The 9,539-nt window shown below is 53.0% G+C and overlaps 1 protein-coding gene across 2 annotated transcripts in view; it reads left to right on the forward strand.

Annotated features, from left to right (window-relative positions):
* The window catches only part of C2CD3 (C2 domain containing 3 centriole elongation regulator), a 118,586-nt gene extending 111,976 nt beyond the window's left edge, over positions 1–6,610 (forward strand). The window contains exon 33 of one of the 2 annotated variants that reach the window (XM_065945599.1): positions 4,956–5,827. In XM_065945599.1, the coding sequence (XP_065801671.1) occupies positions 4,956–5,057 (102 nt within the window). In that variant the 3' untranslated portion in view covers positions 5,058–5,827. The other variant, XM_065945598.1, reaches the window with a different exon arrangement.
* The last annotated feature ends 2,929 nt before the right edge of the window (positions 6,611–9,539 follow it).

Below are 9,539 nucleotides of genomic sequence, written 5' to 3' on the forward strand. Positions count from 1 at the left end.
AGCTTTCAGTTGCCCAGCCCTCTCCCACCCTAGAGGTTTCAGACATCACAGGGATCAAGGTGCTCCAGACCAGCTGGGGAGCTGGGAGCACACCTGGTTTCTTGTCCTGGCTCTGCTGCTGGCCTTCTGAGGTGCCATACACAGTCTGGGGAGGCAATATGGACCTAGTTTGTAGCTGTACCTCCCTCAAAGACTCCCACACAGTTTTGTTTAGCAGTTAGGTGCATGGCCTCCAAATAAGACAGCCTAAGTTCAGAACTCAGCTTTGCCACTTTCTAGCCATGTCACCTAGCACAAGTTACCTAACTTTTCTGTGCTTCAGTGCCTTTATCTGAAAAGTGTAATAGTACCTGCCTCCTAGAGCTTGTGTAGCATTAACTGAATAAGATGTTAAGTGCTTAGAATAGTTTTTAGCACATGACATATGAATGTTAACTATTTTTGTTTTTAACCATCATTATTATTGAGCCAACTTCCCCTCTTATGCTGTTACATTTTGGGAGAACTAGTATGAAAGATACACAGAGATAGGGACATCAGCAGAAGCTTAGCACCCGGGACGGGGAGACGGGATGCTAGACCCCACAGGGCAGCTCCAGAAGGATGGAGAGCAATGGGCAGAGCCCTGGCAATTGATTGTGTGTCCAGTGCAGACCCTGAGCAGAGGTCAGCACAACCCACCGCCCCTAGCCTCAGAAGTCTGTGGCCTGCTTACCTCTGAGTCCTGAGGTAGCTTCTTTACTCCCAGGAGCTCAAATAATTTTTCTGTCCTTTGGTTTCCCTTCCCCAGCCCAGAGCCATTTAAGAGAAACACAGTCTTGGTGGAGGAACCCAGCCTACCACAAGATCACCAGACTGGATGGTTGGAGTCCAGGGGAACTTCCTGGCTGACCTGCCCCTCTTGGGGCAAGAAGCCTGACCTATTGCCTCCCTATTTCAGCTACCGAGTCCCTAGCCCTCTGCAGAGCCCTCGGAGGAGACCCAAAGGTCAAAGCGTTTCTGATTAAGGCCACACAAAGCTTTAGGGAGGAGAAGAGCTCTCTGGCCAAGGGTGTACAGAAGTCAGGGGACACAGCCACAATTGGCTGGTGGCCCACCTGGCCCACGTGCAGTCAGCAGGTACCTAGAGGGAGAGGGCCTGCAGGGCCACAGACAGGTGCTCGGCTCAAGTTGCCTGAGCAGCTCTGAGGCCAAAGTCTTCCGGGAGTGTCGCTTTACTCTTTCCTGCCCAGGAACCAGGACTTTTGAACCCTCTCCCCGGCAGTGCATGGGTTCAGAAGACTGAGGCGTCTTGATCTAGTCCAGCTTCCTCATTGTGTAGATTAGGAGACTGAGGCCTGGGCTGAGGGGTAACCCAGGGCCTGTGGAATAGGTCTGTTTTCAGGGAAGCCTTCTCGGAGGAGGGGAGGGAGGCATCAGGGCGTGAGGAAAGGTGGGAGTGTGTAGGTAGTGAGAGCCACATGACCAGAGCTCTACGGCAGGGTTACAGGGGCCCTTGGAGTATGGAGCCCCGCCGTGGCGCAGCCAGGCTCCATGGTCAGATTTATGACTTGCCTGTCAGGGCTGGGCCCCCAGCCTGCACATCTTGTCCTCACTTAACCCCTGCTCTGAGTTGCAGCTGCTGAGTCTGCTACTTCCTGCAGCACAAGGAAGTCCTAGTCTCAGGCTTCAGACGGGACTCTGGGCGCCGCCCCAGGGGAGGCAGCCAGCCAAGGGGGTGAAAGGTGAACAGGCGGCGGTGGTACTGAGCCTCACTCAACTCTGTCAGCAGTGCTGTCCAAGCCAGAACCAGGCGCTGTTTACTTTCAGTTTTCAGCTCTAGAGAGTTTTACTTCCGGCTCCTGAGTCATTGTTTATGTCATATAAGGGATCTGTTCTGGAATAAAAAGCAACTTCAGCCCCGTTGCCAGGCCCAGGAGCTCGCTAGTGGGGGGCAGTAGGAGGGGAGCGTGGCCAGTGCTGGGCTTGCCTTGGGAGGTGCCGCACCCACTCGCACTGCACCTTGAGTGCAGTCTGAGAGCAGCAAGTCTGTTCTGCTCTCCGCTCTGGTGCCACTTAGCCCTTCCCTTGAGAGGATGGCACATCAGACCCGAGCCTTGGTCATGTCTGAATTGTATTTCAGCTTCACAGTAGACGTGGGGCAAGGAAGGGGAGTTCTCAGCTCCACTTGGTAATGAAGGTACCAGGACCCAGAGAGAGAGAGTTTTGGCCTCAAGCAAGTGAGGGAGTTGAACTGGGCCGCAGCCCAGTGTTCCTCCCACTCCACCCCACCACCTTCCCTCTGAGAAGGTCCAGGGACACCTTGAAGCAGGGGTAAATGGGGGCACCTGCACCCACCACCCTCCAGGGAACATGTGGCCTATTTAGGGACATCCATCTGGGGACTGGATGGAGGGAACCTAGAACACAGGGGCTTCGATCAGATCACATTTCAGACCAAAGAAGAGGGCTAGAGCATTCTGAGAAGACATTGCATCACAGGGAGGTGGCCAAACAGGAAGCCACGGCCCGAGAGAAGTCCCTGGGTTACAGGGCAGCTCCTCTTGTATTATCTGCTCATCTTGATCTGTTCTCAGATGAGGAAACCAAGGCCCAGAGAAGAAGTGACTTGCCCAAAGCCACTTGGCTAAGAAGTGATAGAGCCAGGACTAGAACCAGCTCCCTGGCCAAGGTCGGAGAGCCCCAGCTCCTCACTTTGAGGAGCCCCAGGAGGCCCCATGTTTTCCTGCCACCACTGTTCCTTACTTGTTCCCTGATGCTTTATTTTCTCCCAGTGGAGTTCTACCTTTGACACTGAAACTCCTTTGAGACATCAGTCTCAAACAATAGACTGAAAGGCCTATCCATGTTCATGACCTGGGTGCCCAGAAAAGAGCAGGTCTCCATATTTGGAAGTGGAAGAAGTTAATGGCAGACCTGCGTAGATTGGATGGGGCAGTCAGACGCCTGATGTACTGCTAGGTTTAACACACAGATCACTGGGAAGTCCAAGAGGAATATGGTCAGTTGCTCCCCAGACATTCAGGAACTGTAGCCCCCTCTGTCTTGGCATGTCTTCTGCTCTCCATTTCTGCAGTGAGCCAGGCCCATCCTCACTGTTTTCCCAGCAAAGACATTCCACACCTTTGCTCAAGTCTCCCATCTAGAACATCCTTCTCATAGGCTTTGTTCAGATTCCACCTTCATGTTGTTTTAAGTCCCTCTTCTGGAAAAGACCCTCGTGGGGATTTCACCCCCCATATGACATCCTCAGTCTGATGATCCTGCTTCAGTGTTGGCTTCTCCTGCCTCCCCAGGAAGGCTGAGACTCCTCAAAGCACAGGCCATAGTGACAATTTCCCAGTGCCCCCAGAGCTCCAGCGAGGAATAGTTATACGTGTAGGGTTGCCCTATTCTGGGCAGCTTCAGTTATCTGGGGAGCAGACTGCCTCTTGTGGCAAATATCTCATTCATTTTTTCATTCATTCCAGAACCAGTGTTGGCTCAAGCTGGAGGGGAGACAGATGCTGACGTACCCCACAACCACAGAGATGAAGCTTGGAGCCTGGGAGCTTGCCCAGCCCCTCCAACGTTGTATGTCCTGGGGTAGCAGCCCTGATGAAGAAGGAAACTTTACTGTTAGGACAATTTTAGACCCTTTGGAGGTCAACATAAGCCAAATGCTGCTGACCTTCCACAGCTCTGCCCAGCCCAGGACACAGAGCCAAGCCCCGTCCTGTCAGTCCCTGGGTTTGGGCCTTGCAGATAAGCGCCGCCGCCGCCCCCCCCGCAGTTTGCTGGGCCCGGGTGTGGGTACTGGGAAGTTGCCTGTGGCTGGTTCACAGTGTGGGCCCAGCTAGCACGTATAGGCCCCGCTCATGCTGCTCCCTCCAGTGGCATGACCTCACCCCACCCCAGCTGTGCTGAAACCCTGTGTTTCTCGGATACCAGCTCTGTGTGAAGCTGCCCTGTCCTTCCCTCTGTCATGAATTTCTCTCTGTGCTCCCAGGCTCTGAGCTTCATCTCTGTGGTTGTGGGGTACGTCAGCATCTGACTCCCTTCCAGCTTGAGCCATCACTGGTTCTGGAATGAATGAATGAATGAGATACTTGTCACAAGAGGTAGTCTCCTCCCCAGTTAACTGAAGCCTCTGGTCACCATGGCTTGGCCCATTCACTGGTCTGGCAGCTCTCAAGCTCCCATCTCAGGCCTGTCCCAGTGGGAGGGACAGCATCAGACTCCGGCCATGCCCTGCAGGAGCACTCAGTCTGGAGGGAGAGGGCCTCAGGCAGTGGCTGAGTAGCTGGCCTCCCTGTCCTGAGGCATTAGAGGGTGCAGGTACCATCAGCACAAGGTGGGTTTCCTTTTTCCCCTTTAAGCCTTGGCCTGTCTGGGAGATTGGGAGCAGTACACTCTCACCTCTGCTGAGCATGCCCCGCCCCACGCTCCATTCTGCTCTCAGTTCTCCAGCAGAGAACCTACCTGTGGCCTCTCGGTGCTGAGAGCTTGTCAGGGTGTATGCCCTCCCTTCTTGGCATTTAGAATCCCAGGTTGGTGGAGACCCTCAGGGTTGCCTGACTTCCATTCCCCCTATCATCTCCAGGCTGCTATTTTAATTCTTGGAATAGTTCTCTGTCTTGCCAGCTCAACTCTGAGCTGTGGAGGTCAAGAACAGTTGGTCTCTCTCTTCCTCTCACAGTAGACAACAAGGTGGTGAAATGAAGGAAAGAAGGGCTCACTCAATATTACTGATCCCAGAAGCAACTGGAGCTGGGCCTCAGTTTCCCATTAGCAGAACTACTAAGGAGTAGGGAAGTAGTCTCCACCTCTAGGATCTCCACCAAGCTGGTTCTTGGTGCCTAGGGAGTGGTGGTTCAGTGTGCTTCCAGCATGTGGGGCAGGGAGGAGATACCCATCCACGGGACAGACTGCACACTCTGAAGTCAGCCAAGTTCACCTGCCTCTTCCTCTGCCAGGCCTCCACCTCTGCCCGAGGGCCCTGCTCTCCGCCACCAGCCTGGGGTGACTTTCTTATATCCTTCAAGCTCCTTCAGGGCAGGAACCCAGCACAGAAATAAACAAAGGATTGATTAAACAAATGAATGAGGCATAAGAGAATCCAAAGGACCATGATGCCATAACCCAAAAGCACTCACCTTAAAGGAGGAGTTAATGGGACTTCCCTGGTGGTCCAGCGGCTAAGACTGTGCTCCAGTGCAGGGGACCCAGGTTTGATCCCTGGTCGGGGAACTAGATCCCACATGCTGCAACTTAAAAAAAAAAAAGATCCTGCATGCTGCAACAAAGAAGACTGAGGATCCACATGCCACAACTAAGACCCAGCATAGCTGAATAAATAAATAAATATTAAAGGTGAGGGGATTAGTGATAGCCGTCAGCCCAAGACAGGGAAATGTTTGGTAGCAGAGCCGTGGGTATGTGCTTCATGGCACCTGACAGGTCACACACAGGACACCCACATTTCAGAGGACGAATGACTTGTCTAGACTCATGCAACGAGAGACAACCCCTGTGCTGGAGGAGACCACCCCTCCTCCTCCAGAGGCACAGGAGGAGTCTGAGCAGCGGTGAACATCTTAGCTCTGCTACTCTGGGGGGGGTGTATATCCTGAGTTTATTTCACCTGAACTGTCATTTCCTCATCCATCCATGCACCACATACCAGCCTGCAGAGTCGAGGTGAGGGTTAAACACATGCAGGTGTGTAAAGTGCCTTGTAAGTCAGTCAGCTCTGTACCGGCATCAGCCGAAGGAGCAAGAGACGAGGGGAGTCAGAGTCATCTCCAGGCTGTGCCGTGTGCTCAGTGCTCACCCCGCTGACCTCTTCCTCTCCAGGACAGGAGCACGGCCACCAGAGGGTCCCTGTCCCAAAGGCCTTGTCGCCCCAGACCCAGCTCGCTGCCACCCACCCTGCCTGAGGAAGAAACTCGCAGGATTGCACGGATATTTTCTTCCCAATTCTCCAAGAAGGACTAATACAGCCCAAAAGACTGAGGGAAGGATGACCCGCCCACTCACCCTCAGCCTTGTCCGGCTTCCTTCAGGACCGTGAGAGCCCTGAGACCACCACCAGCCTAGTTCCTGGACACCAGTCACCCCAGACTAGAGGAGCATCCCAAACCGGGGCTGTGTCCACCTGCCAGGACTTCCGCTTCCTCCTATGGTGAGACAAAGGCGGGACACAGTGGATTCCAGTGCCCAGGTGGCCCACCATCTTTTGACCAGGGGACCCAAGTAGGCATCCTTCAGCTGGGAAACTCCTCCCAGTGTCCTCAACAGAGCCTGCTGCTGACACGAGCCTACCCTCTGCCTGAATATGATGGGCCCTTTTGCCTTAAGGGTTGGGGAAGGTGGGTGGAGAGTTTGGGCATCAGGCATAGCCAGGGAAATCCTGGGACCACTTCCAGTTTATTTGCTTGGGAATAAGGGTATTTTATAGGTAAAATTTTTATGCTATGTTGAATTAATCAGTAGGAAAGGAGGGGGAAATTACCTCCTTCGAACTTTTTATCTGATTGTCTGAAATTCTAACCATGCTTTTAACTTATTGTTTTTACCCAGCTCTGAAGGTCATTGTTCCTGCCTGTGTTTGAATAAAATAATACTGGTATTTCTGTTCTGTGCACAAGTGTTTACCGGGTTGGCCTCTGGAGTGTTAGGAATTTGTTTCTGCTCTAACAGCCAGAGAGAAAGCTTGACAACCATACCGGCCCTTGGAGAAGCTCAACTGGAACCAGGGGGCCAGGGTCACCATGAGACCTCTGACTCTCCCAAAGATTAGGTTGGTCCAGATTGGGGTGACACCTAGTATTTCCTCTGCTGGTTCAAGTCTGTCAGTCAAGTAAAGGGGTCTCATGCCGCAGGCTTGCTTGAATCCCCCATCTCTCTGGGATGAGTACATAGCTCTGGCGTAGACTGTCAGACTCCACACATTTGAGCAACTACTACAGACAGGGCCTGTGGAGAGGATTAGAAAGGGGCAGAGGGGAAGGGAGAGGAGGGAACAACATGGAGGGCCCTGCTTTCCACCCTCAAGCTCAGGTCATCTCAATCTTCAGAGCAACTCTACAACCTACATACTATGGTTCGCATCTTATAATTAATCTGAAGCTCAACAGACTTACATGACTTGCCTCTGTTCATGTACCTAGGAAGTAAGTCACCACATGAGACACCTCCAGACACATCAGAAGGCTTCTGTGCCCAGGGTACAGTCAGTTATGTGTTGTGAATTCAGGGAGTTTGGGGAGGTTGCCGGGGGGAAAACCATGTGGACTGGAACAGTCAGAGAAGGCTTCCTTGAAGTCCTGGGGTAAGCCAGCAGGGCATTTGGGGCCACATGCAGCAGCGGGGAAGAGCAGAGAGCGGCCTGGTTCTGCTGCTTCCTGATAGGTGCCCTCAGGCCTGGCTACGCCTCTGTCTGAGCCTCTGTCATCTCCTCTGTAAAGCAAGATAACAAGCCCAGCTTCAGTGGGTTGCTGCGAAACTTAAATGAGATGACATTTGTGAAAGTGCTTTGCCTGCACTTGGCCCTTGGTGGAAACTCAGGAAATGTCAGCCCCACCCACTCCTCCCCCACTGACCAGAGCAAGTCAGTAGACAGGCGAGTTCACCACTAACTGTGAGACCGGCAAGCTGGGCCCCAGAGGGGACCCAGAGGAGACACAGGCTGCCTTCCTCATCAGTCAAGGGCCCTCGGACCAGCGTATCCCCTTCATCTGTTCATCTGGGCCCCTAACCTTCAGGATACCAGCTCACCCTCTCCCCAGCGTCTCCCTCTCAGCTCACCAGCTGCCTTGAAGATTTCAAGGCCCAGATCTCCACCTGCCTTGAAGCCACAGAGAAGCTACAGAGGGGCCATCAGAAGTCCAGTCCTGAGAGGTTTAACCTCAGGTGAAGAACATTCCTAAATCCTGCTCCAACTCCTGTAAATAATTCAATGGGGTCGAGTTAGGATAAGGACTCCTACTCAGGCCGAGGGCAGCCTCCGGTAACACAGAGGTACCCAGGGGGTCTGAGCCCCCCTCCACTCTTACAGAGTCTTTACCACAACTTCTCCCCAGAAGGCGGCTGTCTTCCCCAGCACCAGCTCAGAAGCATCCTGCCGAGCATGCAGCACAGGGTGCGGGCACAGGTGCAGACTTGTTCCCACCACAGCCGATAGAACCAGCCGGTGTCTGCCCACTTCCCTCTGCGCACCCCCTCCCCACCACAGAGCCCTGAAAAGGGGTGCTTCTGATCTCCCAGAGGCTGGTTGATTTCAACCCATAGCAGCCAACTTGGAACTTCTAGCACAGGCTGGATTCTGGGGAAACGGAGCCAAAGCAGACAGGGCTGACCCTGCCCTCAGCACCCAGGCCCACGTGAGCTCAGCTGCCCCCAGTTTGGGTTTCTCCAGGGCCCACTGCCCCTATTTACCCCTCCACACCCCCTGGCTGCAAGTCCCCCACCACCTCCAGACTGCCATTCTCAGGTGGAGTCAAAAACCTCCTTCCAGAGCCCTCCCCACCTCAGCGACCGGAGCAGCCACTCCCCTTATAGGACTAGCCCAGCTGCCTGTTCTGTTGACATTAGGGCAGGGCCTGGCCCGAGGAGGAGGACCTTGGTACTTGATTATTTGGACCCGTAACCACTTGTACTGTGGCCGTGGCTCTGCGCCCAAGTCTAGAAGTGGCCTCTGTTCCACCAGATTAACTCCCATCCCCTCCACCTCTCCGTCTCTCCTCCCCTGCCCCTTGCCCTCCCTCTTTCTTCGGCCACCTGGTTCCCAGCTTCAGACTTGACCAACCCTTACCCTCAGTGCCTGCCACTGGCTGCTGCAAGGGAGCCTCCCCTCCCTTCCCCACACACCCTCCCCAGATCCCTTTAGCTCCAGTGGTGTCCATGCTGAAGCCTCCAAGTGTCATGTCATAGAGAATAGTATTCACAGCAGATAGGTCCAAAGTACATTATCATTTACAGGCTGGAAGTCAGGCCCTGCCACATAACTGTATGGCCTCGGCAAGTCCCTATCTCTCCCTAACAATCAGTTCTCTCCTCTCTAAGCTAAGCATTAAAATGCATGAGTCCTCAGTCATAAAAAGTCATGAAGTGCTGACACATGATCCAACAAGGATGAACTTGGAAAACACTATGGTAAGTAAAAGAAGCCAGTCACAAAAGGTCACATATTGTGTGATTCTATTTGTATGAAATGTTCAGGATAAGCAAATCTATAGAGACAAAGTAGATTAATGATTGCCTGGGCAGAATCCTGGGTTGGAGGAAAGGGAAAACAAGTGACACTGTTGATGTGTACGGAGGTGTGTGGGGAGGGAGGTAACGAACATGTTCTAAAATTGTGATGACTGATGGCTGCATAACTGTGAATACACTAAAAACCACTGAATTGTACCAGTTAAACAGGTAAATTGCATGGGAATTATATCTCAATAAAGCTTTGAAAAAAAAGACTCCTAATTGTACCTACCTTGTAAGAGTTATGAGAGAAACAATGTATGTAAAGTTTCTATCACATAGTAGGCACCAAGAAATGAGCT

The sequence above is a fragment of the Muntiacus reevesi genome, chromosome 9, assembly GCF_963930625.1.
Source record: "Muntiacus reevesi chromosome 9, mMunRee1.1, whole genome shotgun sequence".
NCBI classification, from domain to species: Eukaryota; Metazoa; Chordata; class Mammalia; order Artiodactyla; family Cervidae; genus Muntiacus; species Muntiacus reevesi.